This window comes from Ostrinia nubilalis, chromosome 3 (assembly GCF_963855985.1).
Source record: "Ostrinia nubilalis chromosome 3, ilOstNubi1.1, whole genome shotgun sequence".
Taxonomy (NCBI): domain Eukaryota; kingdom Metazoa; phylum Arthropoda; class Insecta; order Lepidoptera; family Crambidae; genus Ostrinia; species Ostrinia nubilalis.
The window spans coordinates 4,946,555-4,970,835 of NC_087090.1; the positions used below are offsets into that span (position 1 = coordinate 4,946,555).

Sequence of the window (24,281 nt, forward strand, 5' to 3'; positions counted from 1 at the left end):
AAAGTCAAAGTCAAAGTCAAAATTTCTTTATTTGTTTAGACTAATAAATAGTTCTTACAAATCGTCATTTTGCTCTTAAGGAGCCTCTACATGTCTCATAATCTTTTTACCCTACCAGCGCTTCGAGACCAACATTTGGCAAGTGCTGAGAAGAAGCGCCGCAACAAACTCAGTCACCACTGTCTGCCGGTTAATATAAATAAATAGAAATAGTAGTAGTAGGTACATTCGATTCAGGAGCAGTTCACTGAATTTACCATGCATACACATCCCCAGCACAGCGCGACCAACGATTGTATTCATTCCGATCATAACAACGCAATCCAACATCAATGTAGTGTCCATTCACCGTTACATACAACTAGTCCACCACAGTCTCAGAACAGTTGCGCCGCGATCCGCACGCCCCCTCGCGGCCGCGCATCAGCTGATCTCACTCACGATTTGTTACACGAAAACAAACATTCTTGAACAATAAAAGCTTCTCAATCAGTGCCCGGTGACTGACTGTGTAAGATTTTACGAGTGCTAGCAAACAGTCAACATGCCGGCCCAGATGGAAACCAGAATAGTCCCCCGGGAGGTCACACCGGAGAGTAAGTTTTGAATAATATTGTATCTAGGGGTTCTGTATTCCGGCATGTATTTTTTTAGTAAATTTTTATTTTAAAGAACTTGCCATTAGACATCCTACTTTGTTACATTTAAATCAAGATCTGGAATTGATCGATACTTAAATCAAAATCTTAAGACTGAGACTTAAAAAATGCAAAATCTCAACTAATTGAAACAAATAATTGAAAGGAAGGAAATTTTATACTTCTTAGGAATCGGAATATTTTCCGAGGATTTTCCATACGATAAAAGCGAGACGGTTACGTTAGTTACCAAGAATGTTATTAAGGTACACAATGCCGAAATATTTTCACTTGGGAGCTATCATTTTTCCTCGACGCTGTGAAGGTTAAGGGAAGGCTCGTAGTTTTTAGTTTACCGGGTACATATTTATTTTAGAGCCTACTTACAAGTCGTTCAAGTCAAATTTAAACAAGTATTGTCAATATACATTCCATAGGTTGTCCCCAAAATAGTGGTCGGTCGCGGAATTACGCGTTTTTACAAATAAAATTTTATTTAAAAAAACAAACAAACCAATTTTAAAAATATGTAACATTCACTTGGACGATTATATTAACAACTAACCTACCTAATTTACGAAAGTGAGCAAGAACTAAAAGCAAACATTAATGACCAAGTACATTAACAACCTTATCAATAAATAAGTAGGCTTACCTAGGGTTTTATTTTAATCTCTGCCATTTAAGTCTAATATATTTAATAAAAAAATAATTACAATCTGTTATAATTAAATCTTAATCGATACAGTTCAATTGAAACCGCGTATATTATTTTAACTACAGGTCTTTAATCAACACGCGAAATTAATTCCAAAGGCCAATGTCGGCTCGTTCGAGCGATGCGGTGGTGAATCAGCGGGTCTACCCTGCATATCGATTTCGATATCAACTCCATAGTTCGTCTCTATTCGTACGTTTCGAAAGACGTTTATTGTCGAAAAAATCCTTCCTCAAGGATTTCTAAAACGATCGGTTCTGCACTGCCCGGAGCTTTCCACGACATTCACCAGATCGTCGATGAAGTTTATTTGATCAAATAAAATAAGTATCAAGTATAATTAATTATAACTGATTCCAAAATAATATGTAATTGCAATTCACACACGCAAGGTTTCCACGCATTTCGGCGTGTTTTGAATTTCTTACGCCGAAAATACTAATCTTAGGCTGGGTTGCTCCATCTTACTTTAACTTTGACAAACATCGAAAATCTGTCAAACTCCATACTAAACGCACCGGTTATCGTTATAGTTACTGTCAAAGTTACGTGGTGCAACTCAGCCTTTTAATCTTGTAAGTAAAAGCGACTGGTCTGATAGTTAATGACATGGGTGGGATAAAGATACTTTGACAATATTTAGCATAGTACGTAAGAATCTGTCACATTTTCAGTAACTGTAACTTACTTGTGACAATAGTTTAGTATAGTGATTCGGCCCTTGTATAATGATTATAATAAAGGTGATTCAGTAATTTTAAGTTGTATTACTACATACGAGGTATAAGCCTACTACAATTTCTGAGAATGCAAAGATTTAGGTTTTAGTAATTATTAAGTAACAGTAATGCTGTAAGACTAGTAATATCTACTTACTGCACGCAATTTTCTACGCGATCGTAACTAATGCTTCTCTTTAGGTATGTACTTGTTTAGTAAAATATAGTGAATACTAGTACCAACAAACAAGTAATCAAAATTTACATTTGGTGGATTGTGTAGCATTTTACAACAGAAAAATAAATGCTCGTCCTAACCCTGATTTAAATGTGTACAAAAAAAACAATGGCTGGTTTTCAGCATGTTTCGCATTAAAGAATAAAGGCACAAATCTTAATAAAATATGCAAATCCATAAAGGGCTTAGGAGTAACTCGACCTTGCAGTTTCCACTTTTCCGGCTATAAAGCAAGCTTTAATATCACTTAGAACTGTTAACTTTTCCTAATATGACGTATACTTAGGTACATAATAGTTTAATACTCGTCAGTGTAGATGTCAATATCCTACAACGGATGAGTAGGAAGTAAAATATACCGCTCGTTAATTTTCATCTTCCCGATTTCATTATAGCTCGTAGTAATAGATAATTAACAAACACAATAGCCAACAATGTGACTCCTATAAACAAAGCAATCGATTAATCACCGGCAGATAAATCGATGGATGCGTAACTTTTAATTACGATTGAACAATGACTGTCGCGTGGCGGTGCCTATTTATGTTTCCCGTTTTATATTTCTAGACGAGCTATGCCCGCGATTTCGTACGCGTGAAAATAGTTTGAATTTTCCTTTTCCCATATTCGGAAAATTACTTGATACTCTGCTTGTATTGGTCGTAGCGTAGCGTAGCATTTATAGAGGAAGATTATAAATAACTATATCCAAGACTAAATATTTTTTCAAATAAAAACCAGTAGTTCATGAGATTGGCACGTTCAATGAAACAAACAAACTCGTTAGCTTTATAATATTAAGTATATTTAATATAATTAGTACGAGTATATACCTAATAAGAGAGATTTTATTATGAGTAGATATTGTCACGGTTGATGTATAAGGAACCTCGTAAAATAAAGTTGCATTCAATTAAAGCGAAAATTTTTAACAGTCTAAAATAATAACCGAGGTTTGACAAGTCACACTCACTCGCATAGTTTAGCATTGAACATGCCATTAATTAAAATTGACTGAGAATTGGTGTTGATTATGTCTTACTTAGTATCGAGTCGGAAATGAGTAATCAATTTAATTTCCATGACCGCCAAGTTCGCGGGCCCGCCATGTGACTGTTGCATCATGCATGATGCATGAAGCTTAATGCAATGGCGTTGTAAGCCCGCGTGTATATCGAAGTGTGCATGACTTAACTTTTAATTCCGTGTTTTGAGCTTGAAAACAATGGAAGCTTCTACTTTATTTGGCTAACGACAAGGATTCGAATAAAGTAGCGTCTCTAGGTATTTATTCAGATACAATTGTCCATTCTGATTGATTTATTACCATGAGTATCACTAATGTTACGAACACAAATTTTACGGTAAGTGGAAAAGTTATAGTACCTACCTATATAATAAGCATTTATATGCGAAAAGGTTATCTTACCCGCCTGAAATCTTGTCTATTACCTATCTAACTGAAAACAAAGTTAGAGCCTTTCACCGAACTAATAAATAGGTACCTGATAAGTCAAATACCTACTGTACACAACGGCTAAAGTTTCAGCATGTAGACGGCTTAGCACTTGCACTATACAATATTTAAGGCAAAATTGTTAAGGCCGATTTAAGAGGGTTCGAATAGGCTCTAGGTATTTTAAAGTTTCATAGAAGTCTGTTGACTAGTTTTTGCACGAAGAAGTCACAAACGTCCATCCATCAATCCTCACAAACTCCTGACATGTAACATTACCTATTATTTTTTTCTCTTGTAATTCTCTGTAAATGTAAATAGACAATATGTTATTACAAACGTTGATAGTTAAATAGTTATCAACAAGCAACCGCAATGTGGCCCTTTTGGTCCATGCATATCAGAATCTGACACATGCCCTATATTTAACTCCTACGCAATAACGAATGATTATATTATTGCTGAAATAGGTCAACCGACAAATTAATGGGCCTGCCGATAGCGCGGTGCAACGTCCACCCGTATCGGTGACCAATACACAATTAGATCATCGAGTTATCACTTAAAAGTGGGTCACTATACACTAGGCTGCTTTTTATTGCACTATAGTTTGTCTCTATAAACTAGATAAGTTTATTTAGATTCGAATGGCGTAATGCCACAAAACAGATACTTATTCAAAATCAAATTCAAATCTTTATTGCGTGCTAAGTTACAATTTGTAATGGTGGAAAATACATAGACATGGGCTTAAGACTTAGTTACTTAGGAGGTATTGCAATATACATGTATTGCAATATACATGTGGCTATATACATTATACTTAACACTAGAGACCATCAATATAATATCAGTCAGACCATCAAATTATCACTAAGTAACTAGTGTGCAACGCGCGTGTATCTATTAGCAAGGGGGTAAATAGTGCTTATAACAAAGAACTATACAAACAGAGAATTAACACATGACAAAAAGTATCACATGAGCTCAAAAATTAAGAAATATTAATATTATTTTTTTAAAATTTCATTGATGTTTTTAAGTATAAAAGTTAAAATCTAGAAAATCTCAGATTTAATAAATAGTTAGCTCGAAATTAAAGTAAAACTGGTTAAATAATTACGGCAAGCGAAGCATGGAACTTTCAATATACTTATCATTTAATTACATCACGGAGTTTATCGGTCAAGGATCTTTAACCAACATGGTATTACACAAAAAGATCAAGCAATTCTGCGCTATGTAAATAAGTTTAAACATTTTTGTATAATTTTGCAAATACTATGACAAAATGAAAAAGTGTATAATTATGCAACTATGGTTGATATACATCTAGGCTAGACTAAATCTAAGATAGTAATATTTTTCGCATTTAAAGTAATTTTATTGCTTTATAAGAAAGTTTCTTAGCTCGCTTTGCAAAACTAAGGGGTTTCTTAAAGTTGCTGTTATGTAAGTTGTGTCAATGACACACAACTGGTTTCTTTGCGAGACGGCCATGGAATTTTACGAAACGCACCCACCAATTTTCATGTTACATTTTTATTCGCACATCGTAAAAATGGAAGTTGTTTTCGATCATTGAAATCGATAACCCCGCCTGTATTAGTAGTGACGCATGCAAAAACGTAAAACTATTTAAAAACAAACTCTATTTAATAACTAGGAATGATATTTCCAGAGATGAAATATTTACTTAAGTCTAAGGCACGGACTATCTCTATTAGCAATGTTAGCAATAATATTTAAACTGGCAGATTAAATATTATAGTATTATCATTAGCAAAAACCAAAAGTGGGTAGACAATAATCGCCGAGAACATGTTCTCACACTCAGTAATGTAAGCAATTCGCGCGTCGTGTAATATCAACCAACCCTGAATTTAAATTGAAATACGAATGATTTAGAAACCCTATTTATTTATTCTTGATTCTATTTAATATTTATTACTTAAAAGTTCAAGAACTTTGCTATCGAATCTTATTAAACTCATAAATAAAGCGATCCTTGTTCGAAATATTAACAAATAATAGAGCCTTATTATTAGCTGAGACCTAGTCTCTACTGCACGAGCATGATCCCTTAACGTACCAGACACAATAGAGGATTAAGCCTACACTCCCACGCTCATCAGGCGGGTTAGGGAGGTCTGACCTTCGCATAATGTGTCCCTACAGTCGCCTTTTGCGACATCCACGGAAAGATTGACCATTATCTTACTTCATTAGATAAGATTAATATCTTGTATTGAGCGTGACTTATCTCGACAATCTATTTCATCAAACTGATAAAAACGGATATCGATTGATTATTCAAACAATCCCAACGTAGTATCATTAATTTACCAAGCCTGCAACTTTCCCAACTAATGACGTTTATCCATCTGATAACATTCAACTGCATTGACCGTGACTTATCGTTCTATTCTTATCTAACTGATAAATCATCTCGGATGTCGCGGATCGACGACGCGGCCATCTCCGTAGCGGGTCACGTTCCAATCTAAAGGTAGATTGACAAATCTGTGGATCATCCGATGTATAGAAATGTTTGATGTAATCAAAGGCAGATTAACGTTGACCGTTACATAATTTGAAAATTAGATAACTTAGTTTGAATGCTAATTAATACGTTATAAGTTTATAACGATTGATACGGAGTTGAAGTTGTTTCTAACAATAAGTAAGTAGCTAACGATTTCTTAGTGTGAATATTTTTTATACATTATTTTTAATATTTCATAACTTTAATTGTAAAGAGTGAGCGAGAAAAAGAGATGAGAAGTAGAGGTAACCTGTAGAAAATATAAGTTAACCATTATTACTAGAGATGAAACGGATATCCGGTAACTATCCGGTAGGCCGGATATCCGGCCTAAATTTACTATCCGGCCGGATACCGGATAGTAACTCACTATCCGGCCGGATACCGGATATTAAAAAACTACGACAATTTCCTATTAATAAAATGAAATACATTAATCTTTGAGGTAAACATCAATAAAATGGCTTATAATAATGACGGCTTTTATTTAAAGTCCAAAAAGTTACAAAAAGCCTTATTAAGGCCTTTAAAAAAAATTATTTTTCTGGGCTATTCACTCTAATGACGAATACATAAATAGTAAATATCTGTTAAGTCGAAATATTGCCAAATAAAATAGGCGATCTTTTTTTCACTGATGGTCTGATGTCATGATGCAGTTCAGTCAGAACAGATTACGCAGCAAGTAAACTAATTTAAGAGCGTTTACGCTGTTTGGCGCAAAAACAGCATTTTTTCAACCCGTTACAATCATTAACCAGTTACATTTCAAATATGTTATAGGCATAAATAATTAGGCAATTTCGTCGTCTACCTAAATAGTTAGTTGAGAAAATATTTCGATTAGTATAGTATTTAAGAGTTCTATCAAGATAAGTCCACACAGGTTTTCAAATTTCCACTTTAGCATCAGTTTACAAGCTGAAATTTTTATAAAAATACTGTGAAAACGATATAACAAACATTTATATCCTATAGCATAGATCCTTAGGCAAATAGTTAGTTGAGAAAATTCTTAGATTTAAGCATTTTACAATAAGACATCACAAATTCAAAGAACGTGAAATACCCAAAAATCAAAGTGATTTTTACACCATTATTCTTCTTTAATTGAACATAAAAATAGCTTAATATAATAAAATAACATCTTCTTTAAAATATTTACTTTGAAACGATATATAATTCATTGTTATTGTTTTGCTATAAACATTTGAAAACTATTAAAAAACGCCGCGCGCGAATCATTTCCAATGATGCCCCTTAAAACGCCGCGCTTCGCGTAAACGCTCTTAAGGACATCATCCATTTTGGTCCAAAATCAAAAGTGCCGGCCAAAAAATAAAAGTGTTGTATTCTGATAGAACACGTCTGACTTAGCATTTGTTATTTTGTTACTATGGCACCAAAGCTGTAGCACCACTGTGCATCGTAGTATTCGAGTTCTAAAAGTCTGTCTTTTTAACATTTACGATTAAACTATTTACTAAAACAAATAAAGTCTTGAGTGAATCTTGCCAAAACATGGCATTTTTAAATGGCTTGGCATGGCTTTGGTGCCATAGTGACAAATGCTAAGACAGACGTGTTCTGTCAGAATACAGCACTTTTTTTTGTTGGCCGGCACTTTAGATTTTGAACCAAAAATGTATGAATCGTGGATGATGTCCTTTTCGCTATTCAATCACACACTCACGATGGCATCCGAAATCGCCCGAATTGATATGCCCCCTAGACAAGTGGCAAAATCTGACATTCTATTCGGACTGATTCGATTTTCGAAAAATGTGACTAGTCTAGTCTACTAATAGATCCCCTGATCGCGTTCGAAGCACCTAAACTCGATAGAGATAATGGGCCAACTATCCGGCCGCCGGATATCCGGCTATCCGGCCTAGCATGTGGCCGGATATCCGGTATCCGGTATCCGGCCAAACAACTATCCGTTTCATCTCTAATTATTACCATTCAAAAATAAACTAAAATATTTTTTCCATTTTCCAGTATCATTGTATAATTCACCTACTTTTACAATAAGGTTAATCTGACCTCGATCCAGTTCGGTCTAGTAGGTACGTCAAATGTCATGACACGACCACTATTGATCCTATAATGTAGAGTCTAAAAATAAAATCATAATCGACGATACATATCCGAATCCAAATAATAATAGCCTATTGTCAACTGAATTAATGGCGACACCAATTTTGGCAATGATAATAATAATACCTTGTAATGAAACATATTAATTTTCATAGGTTCCTTGTTCTTTCGGCCAAGGACATGGGAGCTACTTCGAAATTAGATGCCTAATAAATTTGATAAAAGCTGTTTTTTTATTCAAAGACTAGCTGATCTGACGAAGTTTGTACTACCTATATTCATCGGAAATAATGTAGGATTTAAATAGAGGAAAATTTTTTCAAATCGATCCATTGCGGAGCGTATTACAAGTAAACAATCAAATCTTTCCTCCTTGTGTACCTAGTGTACCTAGATCAATCTCTTTTTGAACCATTTCTTCATTCATTTTATTCATGTTTGCTGACCAAAATTAGTTAACGCTTTAGGCGTGAAAAAGCCGCTGCGATACAAGCTTTCCTGCTTAGTGCAGAGACCGCCAGAATAATTTGTACAATGTGACATCTTTTAGTAATAAATACTTTTTTACTTTTTACTTTTTAGCTGTAAACGCAAAATGGGCAGTGGCGATACCCACTGACATAGTTTACGATAACATTGCTGTTTATTCTCATCGAGTATGACCGGTTTTGTAACCCGACAACCCGCTATCTGCTAAAATCTCGAGGCTGCACAATGTGTTTAACTCAAAAGTTATGAAATGCACACATAACGAAATTGATCTGATAGCCCGAAACACCATTAATAAATCCAAAACAAATTAAGTTATTAATATGTTTAATAAAACTTATGATAATTGCATTACCTTTTACATTAATCAACAGAACCTTGTTCACATTCACATATTAATATTCACATGTCTAATAAAAAAATATCATGTATGTACCTAGCAATTAACTTATTAATTAGTATAACCATACACATTTCATAATCATAATGAAGAACCTCATAAAAATACGATGAGTTAATGCATCAGTATTATATGAAGAAACTTTTGAAAGAAAGAAAGAAAGAAAAAATATTTATTTGGTATCAAAGATATTATATATTGCAAACAACGTCTAACTTTGAACGAATTGGTGCGTCGAACTCATGATTAATCTTTAAATTACAGATAAACCATTGACTATGTTGAGACATAACATGAAAATTTAATCTTGATACTATTTTAAAAAATTTAATACATTTAAGATAAATTAAAACGTATCAACCAGCGCATATTAAAGACGAATCCACGTGTAATCGTGCAATAACCCGATGTTGGCGCCCTCCCAAACATGTGGCCGGCATGAAGTGTGTTTTCGCTTTCCCCGTAAGGAAAAGTGAGTATAGAGTTCAAAGTCCGACCTTATTTCCCTTTGATAAGTTTCATTGGTGTCACAAATATCTGAGATCGTTCGTAATATTGGGTGACGTAAATGCATGCAACATTGTAAAGTAACGAGTAGGTTTTCGAGTGCGTTTCGGGAGAAAAAACAAATGAAGAGCGTAATTAATTTTCTTGGAAATTCCAGCCAGTAGTTGTAGTAGGTAGTGTAGTTTTGTTAAGCATCAAGTTGTTTATGACATTATTCGTCCTTATCCCTTACCAGTAACTCCACCACAACCTGGAAATACCCAAAGGTTGTCAACAAAGTTCAAGTGGGTTCACTGACACGTTGCTGGTTCAATGGCATTGAATTATAGAGTAAAAGCTTTCTACTGTAATACGGCGTAGAGTTTACAACTAAGTTTAAGTAATAAGATTTCATTTTGGTATAGGTATTAAAAATGAAAACTCGAAACTTTTTGAATTAAAAATATGCGAATAAAACTTTAGTCTGACACCACTGAAAGTGTAATATAAGGAAAATTGCCCAACATTTCTGGGAAACTCTATGTAGGTATAATGCTGTTTCTTTTCCTAACAATAAAATAAAATAAAAAATAAACCTAGAGAGAAAGTCAATGTTAAGATCTTTCTGTATGTTTTCGATACTAGTATGAGCTTGGACTTGACAGGTTTGTTATTGCGATTTATGTCTACCTACAGACTTCTTGACGGCTGATAGTTGGGTGAATATGAACAACTATGAAAGTGCACATATTGATGTCGGCCGATTCTTCATACAAATTAGAAACGCGCCCAACTATCGGCCGAATGCCGGGGAGTCTAGTCTAATACTTATGCCGGGCTAGGATACATACCGTGATAAAATCTTATCGCTGATTTTAGACGACAAATGTATAGGCTTACCTCGTAAAATCGATATACTCGGCGTGATAAACGCCTTAATAAACACGATGTCGCTATCCACTTTCATGAGACTTTTAATTTTTTTATAGATTGTTGTGTCTACGCGTTCTACCCACCACCTTTTAGGTTTACATTGTTGCATTTCTTGAAAGTAGACGTCATTCTGGGACGGGCTTTGCGTCAGGAAAATGCATCAGTGTCAATATGTCGCGTGGAACCGCATATAACTTCCGAATTAACATAAAATTATTCTTATTTTATACAGAATTAAACATTTGTAATACGTATTACTAAGCAGGTGATCCATGCCATTAGGCTGTACTTTTTGTTCTTAGTGCTTGCGTCAGTTTTGTGACGTACGAGTCCCAAACATCTTACTGAAGATAGCACTGTGGCATCTTATGTATTTTTTGTGACAGAGCGCTATTTTGGAACAAAATGTACCTATGTGATGTAAAGATCACATTACATGCTACATTTAGAAGGTTCTATATTGGCTCACATAAAATTCTAAATCCTATTCTTTGTCTTACTACCGATTTGTGTTCATAATAATCTCTCTTCATAATTTTATTTTTCATACTTTTTTTATTCATACATTTTTATTACTACCAACGGAGCTCATAACAGTTAGTAATCATAATTTTTTTATCAATACTGTTACTGTCAAGAACCATTTAAAATTCATAATTTTTATTTTCAGATCTTTTTTCTTCATAACATTCATTGATCATATTGTTTTAATTAATAATGTTGTTACTAAGAACATACTTCAACTCATAATGTTGTTGTTCAGAATAATTTACTTTATAACAGACATACTCGTATCTTTAATATATAAGGTGTTATTTTTTGTACTGATCATACTTTACCAACGCATCTAATAAAATCATACAAATACAACCCAAGTGTTTTTAAAAAAAAATTCAGGCTAGTTTTTGTTTTTACTTTTCCTAACAAAAAAAAGATATTATTTTTACAACCATCCTGTCTTCACTCACTGCCTCTCTCTCTTTCTTTACTCATTTCATTCATACGAGTACGAACAATGGCCGCGCGCATTCATTCAACGTTCACACACATAAAGGTTAGATTACACTAAACCTACGTTACCAAAAATTATCACTCGTGAGTATGTACGATGTTACGTCATGTTAATAGGTACTACGCGCTAGGAGAAACAAAATCTAGCTACATAAGTAGGTAAATAAGTGTATTTTCATTAGTGTAATAGCGGGGGACTTTTCCAACGAACCGAGGCGAATCATCCGCGTTAAACTAGACATTTAAAAAAGGATAGAAATTGGAATTCAATATCTACGGTTTCGTAATGCCTACGCAATTTATTTAGAGACGTAATAAAAAATTGATAGGTACATACCTATTACTACTTCGCTTCGCTTCAGTGGAAATGCACCCTAATATTGAATGTGAATAGGTGTTGTAAATAAAACTCACTGATCAATTTTCCTGGTTTTAATTCCTAAATTATGATTTGCCATCACACTTTAGATTCATTGATTTTACTTATTCACACATTTACCTATTTTGAATGTTGTTATTTAAAGTTCCTAGGTTATTATTACACTAATCACAATACATTTTGAACGTCAAGCCTTTGTTGAATGTTCACGTAAACACTGTCTTGCACTGTCTAATCTAGCCACGATCGAATTGAGGTAATGCTTTCGGGCTGCACACTTGCTTGCTGTTCACTAGACACCACGTCGGATGTTGTATTCACAATTCGCGCACTAACTTTTTTACGGAAAAAGTCCCTTTCGCGTAAACAAGCACTCATCTGTCCAAATCACACTGTAGGTATGTACCTAGGTAGACTTCCGCAATAACCATCGATAGAATTAGGTCGCGGTCGTGGCCCTTTGGCAACAACTCCTTGATAAGGCATTCCGTATTTTTACGCAAAAGCCGCCGTCTGCGGCGCTCGCATCTGGGTACCGCCAGCACTGTGCCGGTGATTGAAATTGAAATCCAGAACTTCGTCCTCGAAGCGCACGGAATCTCGTCAAGTCAGGATACGGCTGCGCTCCCTGAAGCGCTGCGCGGCTCCAAACAAGCAATGAAGGTTTTCGACTTGTCAATGTTTCTCGTCGGCCAGTTAGTGTGCCCGAAACATAATTTCACCTGCGTTTTGTTATTGATCAAGCGCGGCATTGTAATAAATCACACATACACTGCAATACGTTTGGGCGCATTGGACGGACTGGGACGATTATTTATGTTGTTGCGCTCCCGCATGCCGATCGGCGGCTCGGCGCGGGCTGTGGGCGCGGAGCGACTGGCATGGCAGCGAGCGATATCAATATGGCCGACTCACGCGGCGCGGCACGTGGCAGGTCGTTGCCCTCGGCCGGCTACTACGATAGTGCGTACAAACGAATACTCACCGCGCTCAAAGGATGATTTATTTTTTATTTTTTTCGAAACATTCTTTGTCGTTTTACTCGAAAACTAGCCTGAATTTTTTTTTAAAAACACTTGGGTTGTATTTGTATGATTTTATTAGATGCGTTGGTAAAGTATGATCAGTACAAAAAATAACACCTTATATAATTTAATATAGTAGATAAGCATGCAGAGCATGCAGCATGAAAGCAAGCATGCAGCATGCATTGGTATCTCCTCGTCTCCGGCGCTGCGGGATGTGCAGCCCTTCCGCCCTTGCGTAACGAGGCTCAGGCACCCACGCTTGCTTCCGCAGCTCACCCGGGCGCTTGAGCCTCGTTACAGCGGGCGAGGGCTGCCCTCCCTCCGCGCCTCCGGCTTTTAAATTACACTCTAGGGGTAGGGCAGACAAGACTACGTGGAGTCGGTTTTGCAGCGATTCGTTTCTGTCACGTTAGTTTTGTGGCACAAAATATTGCCTGTTTTGGACCATTTGAAATTAATTTAATGTTCAAATACGATTTAATACGAATATAGACATCATGATTTTCAATAATATGGATAAATACACTTATGAGTAATAAATTTCACATTTATGAATGTTATGGTTATTTATTCGAATGATTATGACTTTCGATCATTAGTATAGAAAAATATATGAAAACAAATATTAGTAAAAACTAAGTGTATGATTAGTGATATTATGAATATCAATGATTATGTTTTTAAATATGTAGGTTTTAAATTTTTTATGAAGAATGATCATTATGGTGTCAAATTGTATGAGAAATATTTTCGGACCTCCAATGATAGGAATTGAAAAGTTGTGTAAGAAAATGCGCTACCCATTTAGAAACTATGTAATTTGATGTATCGTTCTCCGCAAATTGACGTCAGGACAGTTTGATTTGTATGACAATGTGAATTCAATTTTTTTTAATAAATCTTCGTGATAAGTAGGTACGCAAATTAATAAAGGTGTTAATATTAGTTGATTGATTTAGATAGAGTTTGCAAGAGTCACACGTCTTTTAGACTCGAATATAATTATTACGTAAGCTAACTGGTATAATTTTCGATATATTGCAACAACAATCGCGACACGATTTCTGTTACAAAACGTATCGACCGATTTTTAAATTACATTACACTAAAAAGTTGCATTTAAACAAAATGTATCAACCATTATGCTAATTTCAGTAAAAGTACTCGATATCCTTGAACAAATTAAACCTTAATTAAATTACGAAAAATTATAATTTTTCCATTGTCTCAGATATTCTCTGGTCTTTTTTATTCTCGTTTTTAGTGAGTGTTATTTAAACGTAACTCTATATTTTTCGAAATACTTACCCAATTAAAAAATAGCCTACGCCTTATCTAAATTGCGACTACCAAAGCTCATACAATATACGCACCTACAACTAAAGAGAAAAAACATCTTGTGCTTTCATATTTTCACAATACAAAAAGTAAGTGATCTAAGCATTGTGTTTGCAATATCTCTTCACACAGATAGAAAGTGTCGTCATAATGCTTTGAAGCAAAATACAGTAGATGGGAGACATTGTACCTATTGCGTACCAGCAATCAGATTAGTTTTCTATTAGGTGCTACGAGTGAAAACGTTTCGAGAAATTGCGTAGAGATAGTTATTTTATTACTTATAGAAGTTATTACCAATTTATATGGTAAATTTTATCCACTAAACGCCAAATAAATGAATAATTCAATATAACTGTCGGTTATTCTGGGTAAGGAATCGATTACTCTTTTTCTATACTAGCTGCTAGTTTAGTCAATCGAATGTAACTCGTAATGTGTAATAGATCAGATCAGCCTATTGTTCCTCCATTCTGAATAAAAAATGATGACTTTTTGACGGCGTGAATTCCTTATGGTTTCTTGCTAAAACAATAAAATAGAGATAGAGCCATGGTTTCGCCAAGTCCGTCCGTTCGCAACGACCTATGTCACAAAGGGTATGCGATTTTTGTCGTTGCGAGGAAAAAAGAGGATCACACAGATTTTCTGTTCCTTATAACATCCTGTTTTATAAATAGGCGCTATTTTTAACTCTTACTTTATCGAAATGCTAATCGAGAGCAACGAATATCAAAGTCGATTTTTCTTCAACGATGCTATGGGTCGACCGGTCCGACCAGTTCGACCACCTCGTGCTAGACGGGCCTTTAATTAGAACTGCATTGAGGGTCAGCTGCTCTATGATTACCGTTAACTAGGTCGGGTCCAAATAGAGATAATTTGATTAAAATACGCATTTAAAGATATCTTTGGTTTAAAAACTGTATAAGTACTGTCAATTTGTACGTACAGTCGCCAGTGCATCAGATAAAAAAAGTTGCAAAATCGCACGTGTTATTTAATTAATCAAAATTGTTTTTAGCTCATGTTGGTACTTTTGTGAATACTGAACTGAAAATGAAAGCTTTCAGTCACAAACTGTCAACCCTTGATCACATCATGATTAAAATGGCTGCCCTGTTTTTATTTACTACCCATAATGCTTTAACGTCCCTAGCCCGTGAGTCAAATGTGACTCACGTCTAGGATATGATTATGTCTTCTTTGTGTGTTAAGTTCTATTAATGTTTGGACTTTAGATTATTTATACTCCATAATTTTGTATCCATGAAGTATGATCTGGTCGGGCAACCTTCATCACAAAGTTATTAAAAACAGTGAACTTTATACAATGTTTTGTTATTGCAAAACTTTGAAAATAAAATTCATCAACGTCATTAGCGCCATCTATGCCGTTTGTGTCGTAATATTACGCAAATCATTGATCGGTATATTAACGGCAGAAACTTGTTTCCAGCTATCTTCACTAGATGGCGCATTGAATGAATCGGGCAGTTTAACCTTTTGGTCTACATTGTTGCAGGTCTAATTTATTTACCTACCTATAGGTAGGTGCTTCTAATTAGATGCACTAGTAGGTCTTTAGACATTTATTCAAACTGATATAAATCCTCCTGAAATTAATCATCAATTATTGAAGGAAAAATATGAGACAGTAAAAATATTATAATTTTCACCCAGGTAAAGCCTATCTAATTTTCGATGACAATAAAGGAGCTAAAAAGAACAATATTAAAGTTTTTTGTACAAATACGAAAATATACAATTTCGCTTAAAAATAAATGATTAGATCCTGTTGTTATCAAAAAACAACTTTTCTTAGGTATGTATTATAATTTGAATGATCCAAAATGTTCTTTTTCTCGAAGGCCATTGGGTTTTTTTAAGGACGAAGCACACATATCAACCAGGAAACGGATCGTACGTAACCGTATCAACTCGAGGCGGTCTCTTTGTATTAAACTCCCTACTGAAACACACTTATCCGCACCCTAACGTTGATGATCCCTTTCCGGGTTGATAAGTGTGCTTAACCTTTAGTGTGACTAAGTCCTATTTAAGTATTTGATGGACAATAGAACGTAACGGGCGTAAAAGGAATGATGACGTTTAGAAAACAAAAATAAATGTTTAGTTTATATGCTGATAGTTTTATGAATATTCATGAACCTTATTCAAACTCAATTTCCTGGAGAAGTTCGACCGACAGTTTGAAATTAAATAATTCTCTTATAATGCTTATTTATGCAGCGTCATGATGACTAGTTCACGGTCAAATTTCAAGACATGAGGAAAAATTTCAATCTATATGTTATCTATACTATTCTTTATAGGAAAGCGTTTAAAAATTGGAATAAATTCACACATTTCATAAACAAGGATATTATCAATGCGCTTTACTGCTGTAATATTAGGTATTATTCTTTCTGGTGCTATCTCAGTGCAACTTAATTAAAAGATTCCACATAATGCACGAAGTCATTGGACCGTAATCTAATGTAATATTAGTGATGCAGTTATAAAAATATGTACCTACAAGAATGTATCAAATAAAGTAACTCTCCACCTTTGTATGTTTATGTTTATCCGCTAACTTCCTAAACGACCCAGTGGATTTTGATGCGGTTTTCACCATCATTTAGATATTTTTCACGAAAGGTCATTCGCTTATTTTTTTCGATAGTAGAAATTAAATCATCATGTAAATTTATCATAGCTAACCATATAACATAACCCACAACTCCTTCTTATAAAAATTACATGTGCACAGCACATACAACGACTGCACGAAAATAAATATTGGTAAAACTCTGACTTAACTAAGTGCTTATTTTTTCGTGTTTTTGACCTTTGAACCGGATATAGGTTACTCATAATATTAAGTATTTTCTCACTTTTAAAGCTGCAATAACTTATTTCTATAAATAAAGTTTTTCAGTCCCTTGCTTGGTGTGTATGATCCTCGAATCGAAACCTACCAGTATAGATCTCCGGCTATTAATAACTTAGGCCACATTGGAAGTTGTTACGAGTATCTACATGTATAATTTCTATAATGAAAATACACAATGTCATTCAGCCCTTTGACATCCCGTTGTTTTTGCATAAAATTAATTACGAAAAGCCTCATTGTAAAGGAATTATCATGCAATTTCATCTTATAAATGTGACCATTGAACTTGAGGTTCACAGTGACGTCACATGCGCCTGCGCAAATTATAAGGTGGCGATGTGGGTATAACCACACCATGATACAGTACAAATAAAACAAGCAAGTCAATAACATACGTAGTTTTATTCTAATATTCTGACATGCTACTGAAAGGTTTTTATTCTGTCGTAGCAGTCGTAGTAATGTATGCTACGGAGTACGACTACGATGAACTACATGTACGACTTACGAAAATCAATAATTATTATTATTAAATTAACATTGATATTATAAGAAAGTCCGGCCTGATCGTCACTTACCATCAGGTGAGATACAGGCCAAGAGCTTCTTCGTTGTGGATAAAAAAAAGGCCGGCCGTTTGCCGCTTTACTTTTTGGAATATTGATTTTACTAAAATGATTTTTTTACTGACAACAACATTGTTTTCTTGACTGTTTTATTGCTCTGACAGGAGACGGTAAAGACTAACAAGTATCAGTAATAAGTATTATTAATAATCACATTTAATTTTGCTTAATCATGAGGTAATACTGATTATTTATAAATGCTCCCCATATTTACAGACACATTTACCGTGTCAGTTGCTTGATGGTTGTTCTGGCCGCTAAGCCCTTGCTGTGGCCGAACCCAACCGTATTGCTTTCCTAATATAAAACAAATGCGGCCGCCAGCGCCACAGTCTCGCGCGCACTCTTGTCGATCATCTACCGCGGACGTTGCATTGTGATATTGTACACTGTAATTCGAAACAATGGGGAAATGTGAGTACTTATTTTATAATGTTCCATTAATGTACACTTACGATTACGACGCATCATCGCACGTTCGCCATATTCATTCATTATTTTAGGAATGCCAATTTTCGACCCACGCAATTAGATTTATTGATATCTTAACTTCATTATTTTTACCGGCATTCAGTGATTTCGAATTAAAATGAGTTGAGATATTGTTAATTTTAAAATTTTCCTCATTTTAATTTCAGCACATTAAAATACCCTCAGATGCATAAATTAATATTCGTCAGCCAGTTTAACACAGTTTGGTCTCTTTTCACCTGAGTAAAACCGATATTTATTAGAAATTAACAAAACATACTTACGTGTAAAATAAATAATAAAAACGAATAATAAATTAGGAGAAACTTAAATAACATACCTATATTAATTATCATTATCAACACAGGATTAGTTGAATACCAAACCTTAAGTGCCTACGTAAATGTATATTTTTAACAGGTAATCTACAAATATTGCGTTTGCAAAGATAATATTGACGACAGCCTGGCCTAGTGACTCTCGTAGGACCTGACTAGGTACAACACGCCAACAGTCACGCATTCGAATCCTGTTGGGGACAAATTTTATAATGATACTAGCTGTGCCCGCGACTTCATACGAGTGAAAATAGTTTGAAAAATATTTCCCGTTTTTGAAACATTTTTCTTCACTGCTCTGCCCCTATTGGCTGTATGGTGATGTTATAGCCTAAAGCTTTGCTCTATAAATGGGCTCTCCAGCACATTTTTTTTTTTCAAATCCGTCCAGTAGTTTCTGATTCTGAGATTAGTGCGTTCGAGCAAAAAAATGAACAAACAAACACTTCAGCTTTGTAATATAAACTAGCGGCCACCCGCGACTTCGTACGCGTGGATCCCGTTTTACCCACTTAGAGGTGGAGTTTCGTAAAATCCTTTCTTAGCGGATGCCTACGTCATAACATCTACCTGCTTGCCAAATTTCAGCCCGATCCGTCCAGTGGTTTGGGCTGTGCGTTGATAGATCACTATGTCAGTCAGTCAGTCAGTCACCTTTGAGATATATATAATATGTAGATAATATAGTCGTACGTTACGTACGTAGGTAATCCGTAACCTAGTCACTATCACAAAGTTATGCCTATATTAGTGCTAAGTAAAAGTTGTGTTAGAATGAAATGGAATGTTCCACAAATAACATTTTGCTTAATGGACTTTCCACGGGCCTGCCCAAGAACAGGATTGTACAGTATACAGGCAAACGAAGGTTAACAACCTCGTCAATGTATGGCAAATATCCAACTTAATAAATGTCAAGCTTTGAACAACGTCTACGAAAGTTTCCATGAGTTTTACAGTTACCTACCTACAAATAATACCTACAGCAAATTATCAAGTTAATGCACTTTATTGTTTTGAAATATGAGTATTCCGCACAGACCTAGTTCTAATTACTTAACCGTCACATTAAGGTTACAAAAATCAAATTAGTATGAATCACAATTTTATGTTCAATCATAATGACCGTTAATTGTTATAAATAACTTAGATTACAAAAGTATTCTATTATTACCTACGCTACGTTGTGTTCATTCGCATAACTTTAGTTAAAATAACTTCTAGACTTCGGTTTAACCGGTTATTTACGCCTACTTACCTATAAGTTATTGGCCGAATCTGTATCCAAAAATATACCGGTCCATTTACATATTACAGCATCACTAAACTCTTTTTAGGAGGCATGACTAATCGTATTTTTCTAGAAATAACCTTTGACTTTTATAGCCAGTTGTGGTTATTGACATTAATTTATCTTAAAATATTGATTTATTTTTAGAAAAAAAAAACTAGCATAAATTGAGAACGGTGGTATTTTGAACAGGCTATTTTGCTTGGTCAAGAAAGCCAAATAACTGCTGTTGTAGTGACATAACCGTTTAAAAATCGGTTTATAGTTTAAAATTTCGAAGTCAATGTAAGTGACTATTAAGTTGCCTCGCAAATGCCTCGCAACTTCTAGATGTTAGAAACATACCCATTTCTATGTAATATTGCATTTTGTTTGCAATGACACATCAACCAAATTATAGGTACTAGTTGGCAAACTGACTTAGCAAACACTTTAAGTAAATTATGATGCTATGGAGAAATGACTAAAGTACGAGTACCTATGTATATTATATTGTATTCTAAATTGATCTGATGTAAATTATTATTGTTTCTTGGGATGTCAGCACGGAAAACTTAACAGACACGTAAGAAGGCTTCTGGTAAAAGCCATTTTCCAAAACCTTCTAGTAAATGGGGGAAACGTTCGTAGTCAATCGCCAATTCATAGGCCGTAGCCGTATGTATATTATCTAATCCGTGGCCCAAAATGTTTTTGAGTAAAACTCAGTGATAACCGGTTGTTAACGGACCATATATGGTGGATCATCAAATTCTTGGAACCTCTCAGCATTAATAGAAAACATTTATTTGCATCAACATATTGTTATTCAGGTAGAAGGCTTAAAACTAAACAAAACTATCATAGAAACATGTTATAATTATTCTAATTTAACAACTTGCTTACAATATTATTTCCTTTTTCAGTATCCCAGCATATGCTGTCAGACATCGACAAACTCCCAGGAGTGCAGCTCGGAGACTTCCTGCTGCAGTTCGAGCTGGATGAGCCCCGGGAATCCGTCCAGGAGATAGCCAGGAAGGAGCTCAGGGAAACCCCCGAAAACATCAAGCCAGCTGTTGAAGAGTTGAGGAGACTTCTTACAGGTAAATATCTTATTTCCTAAACTGTATCCGTTTTCCGTTATTCGTCCTAAATGGCTAGTTATGACAAAGATGAACAGCTCTTAGATAGGTACTAATTAGGTACTAAAATAAACATAAACTAGTCGAGTTCAAGTTTCGTCAATTAGCACCGGAATTCTTACATAGTTATTTTTATATTTTTTCCCGCTTTTGTAGTTCGTATGATGAACTAATTATTTTTTCAGAAGCAATTTGGCTTTTTGTTTTCGATAATAGTTATTAAAGCATTTTTGAATGACATCCTGTTTTTTACACTCAATATTAGATTACACGTTTTTGTTTCAAAATAGCACCGTATATCAACTACAATACACTATAGTCGTAAATAGTAATTTTAACACTTTAAAAACAAATATATAAATGTGAACAGACCAGAACGGATCTATGTAAATCCCCGAAATCGTTAGTCAAATATTGTCGTCTCCGATTGTCCTAGTGACTGGTAATTTTAACATCCTCTAATATAAATAAATATTAATTCTGAACACAGGCACCTACATTTGAAGTCTTTTTTTTTTAATTATTTACGGCAACAAAAGTCTTCACTTATTTGTGAAACTATTAACAAATAAACATCAAAGAGTCATTTACTCTTCGTTAATCCGACTAGATTTTTTATTCATTAGTAAATAAATATCTTATTCGGTTACGTAATTCATTAATGAACAAAAAAGATTATAGATATATTCTGCTTGAAAAAACTAATCTACCTAATACCGTGTCATAATGAGACTCTCAAATGGAACTTACCACTCATCATCACGCTGCGCTGGTTACGTTGATTCGTTTTAGGATTCCTTCTGAGTTATGAAAAAAAATAAAACCTTGAACTATCCAAGTATCCATGTGTCTATATGCCTGATCTGTGACTGTTTTTGTTAAGACCAGATACATACCAATAATAAGTTTTTTATCAATAGAAAAATAGTTTGCAATGTACGTAAGTAAGCAAAAAAAGAGTAACAGACAGTTTCGTCTAGCTAGCACTGAATGTCAGTTCAAATTAATAAATTATGATTTACATACCCAAAATTTGCCAAGATAAGTGATCAAACTTGATTAATCTCGTACATGTTGTACTATTTAAAATCAATTATCTATTAAAAAGGCTTACAGTCAATCGCGAGACTACACACTGTTAATGCAAAATCTAACTACCCATACATACAAAAGATGCCACACACTTGATTTGCCACTTGTGTACCTCGAAAAATCATCTTTTGAAGACATTTCAACTTATCATTTCTTTCGTCACTTATGATTGGTTACAATAACATACATGACGAGTGTATGACGAATGATGCCAAGCAATCAGCTTATTAGCATAATCGCCGGTGCTTACAGGTGGTAAGGATCATTGAGCGCGGTGTCAAGATGGCTCTCAGGCTGTCTGCACCATAAGTGCCAGCAAGAATACCTAAGTGTGTAGGTACTCAAAATGCTGGAAAGCATGGTTACTGAAAGATATTGGATTCTTTACAAGAAAATGTTGAATAGTTGGACAAACGGAACATCAAACTTTGTACAGAAAATGAATTAAACCTGCTGAAATTGAATCTATAATAATCTCTAGCCTCATAAAAATATCCATGTTTTTAAATAGTTTATTTGGCTTTGGATTTAAAGCCATAACACTTGAACAACTTAGCATAAGTTTGTAAAAAATCACTTTGATTCTGACGTCTGAAATCGGAAATGTTTTTGCAGTATCATTTTTGATTTAATTAGTAATTTTCCTTATTCTGACTCATTGTTGTTGGATAATTCACACAAAAGCTCATGCATAGTGGTGGTAATTGAAAAGAAACACAATACTTAAGTCGGATATTTTTAATTTATTTATCTTAAACGCAGAAAATTATATATTTGTATAAACTTAGTCACAATTAACTCTACCATGGCCTTCCTCAACAGATATTGATTTTACTTAAAAACATTTGAAGAACAACTCATACAATAACTAAATTGCTTTTACCTGACAGAAAAGCATAAAAAAAATATTATATCCTTGAAATGTGCTTGGTAGGTATATACGATTTGCATTTTATTTAGGTACTAGATTGTTTCAAGAATAACTTTTTCATTTTGTGGTTTAACCAATCTATCAGCAATTTATATCGTAGGTACATAAGACATTAATATGCGCATTGTGGGTTTTTATTTTTGGCCCATGCTTATAAAAACCAAGGTCAAGATATCGTCAAATATTTTTTGTTCCGGGAAAAGATTTGGCTGTTATGTAAATTGTAATTATCATGGGATATCTAATGTCTTGTTATTGGAAATGTAGGCATTGTTCAATAAATATGGATTTTTTTTCTCTGGATATGGAGAGCCAAAATTTTTCATACGGTCTACGAGTAGGCCTACTATAAGTCCAACACTATATTATTGTCATAAAATCATATGGTAAAGATATCATGAACATGGGTATTTATGTACGGAGTCACGGACGTTAATTAGTACCTATGTTTTTCCGTTATCTTGTCACCATAGTACAAGCTCTACATTGAAGCGTGATAATCGGTGAGACAGTTATAATAACATACATATGTAATAGCTTATGTATGCTTTTGTTGCAGAGGATAAGGATTTGTACGTGCCTTTAGAGAGTGACGCTTGGTTGATCAGATTCCTCAGGCCTTGCAAGTTCTATCCAGAGAGTGCCTATGATTTGGTAAGTTAAGCCTCAAAAGTATCTAAATTTTATACAATAACTCAAAGGTGACTGACTGACTGACTGACATAGTGATCCATCAACGCACAGCTCAAACCACTGGAAAGATCGGGCTGAAATTTGGCATGCAGGTAGATGTTATGACGTAGGCATCCACTAAGTAAGGATTTTACGAAACTCCTCCACCCCTCAGGAGGAAAAACGGGATCCACGCGTATGAAGTCGCGGGTGGCCGCTAGTAAATGATAAGCATTAACTGAATTGAAGCGCGAAACGGAAGCGTATTGTTACGGATTGAAGCGACGAGCTCGCTTCAGCATCCTAATGGACGCGCAGCCTCATTCCTTTGTTCGTAAACACAAAATTACATCAAGTTTATC

General features: G+C 34.7%; 1 protein-coding gene across 2 annotated transcripts in view; it reads left to right on the forward strand.

The window, feature by feature from the left end:
* The first annotated feature begins 345 nt into the window (after positions 1–345).
* Positions 346–24,281, forward strand: part of LOC135087670 (alpha-tocopherol transfer protein-like) — a 28,973-nt gene continuing 5,037 nt past the window's right edge. Inside the window, exons 1-3 of one of the 2 annotated variants that reach the window (XM_063982414.1) lie at positions 346–596; positions 21,006–21,185; positions 23,807–23,901. In XM_063982414.1, the coding sequence (XP_063838484.1) occupies positions 545–596; positions 21,006–21,185; positions 23,807–23,901 (327 nt within the window). In that variant the 5' untranslated portion in view covers positions 346–544. Of the gene's footprint in view, positions 597–18,310; positions 18,415–21,005; positions 21,186–23,806; positions 23,902–24,281 lie in introns of those variants that run through there. The other variant, XM_063982415.1, reaches the window with a different exon arrangement.